The sequence below is a fragment of the Sinocyclocheilus grahami genome, unplaced genomic scaffold (genome assembly GCF_001515645.1).
Source record: "Sinocyclocheilus grahami isolate Dianchi unplaced genomic scaffold, SAMN03320097.WGS_v1.1 scaffold114659.1, whole genome shotgun sequence".
In the NCBI taxonomy this organism is placed as follows: domain Eukaryota; kingdom Metazoa; phylum Chordata; class Actinopteri; order Cypriniformes; family Cyprinidae; genus Sinocyclocheilus; species Sinocyclocheilus grahami.
This window is the reverse complement of record NW_015532986.1, coordinates 1-461: the sequence shown is the minus strand read 5'-3', so window position 1 is coordinate 461 and position 461 is coordinate 1. Positions and strand designations below refer to the sequence as shown.

The window sequence follows — 461 nt, the reverse complement described above, 5'->3', positions numbered from 1 at the left end:
TAACCTGGAATAAAAGATGCGAAGCCCCGCCCACACACTCACCTTTGGCCATTTGGGGTTAAGGAGGCGGGCTTTGACTGCGTCGTCCAGGGCGGTCTGGTACTGGCCCAGTTTGAGGTGGGCGGCCGAGCGGTTGCTGTACAGGATGCAGTTCTGCGGGTCGGCGCGTAGGGCCTCGCCGTAAAGCTTCACGGCCTTCTGGAAGTCTCCCAGCTGGCAGGCCTCGTTGCTTTGCCGCACCTTCTCCATGAACTCGGCCTTGCTGAGGCCCGGGCCATCGGCGGCGGCGTGCACAGCCCTGCCCAGTGCGCGCGGTCCAAACAGACCAAACTACCCAGGAAGAGACACATCAGAGAGACGCATTAGTGGATTCAGATTTTTACCTGATTTTTAAAGGCAACTGAAACAAGCTTTTCATGCAGCAAGGATGCATTAAATTGATCAAAAGTGACAGTAAAGAC

General features: G+C 56.2%; 1 protein-coding gene across 1 annotated transcript; it reads right to left on the bottom strand.

Annotated features, from left to right (window-relative positions):
- Window positions 1-38: 38 nt before the first annotated feature.
- On the bottom strand, window positions 39-330 carry LOC107581217 (tetratricopeptide repeat protein 28-like; the record flags this gene model as incomplete). The annotated part of the gene is made up of 1 exon (XM_016266742.1): window positions 39-330. A coding segment is annotated over one exon (292 nt), but the record flags the coding sequence as incomplete, so codon positions are not given.
- Window positions 331-461: the final 131 nt, after the last annotated feature.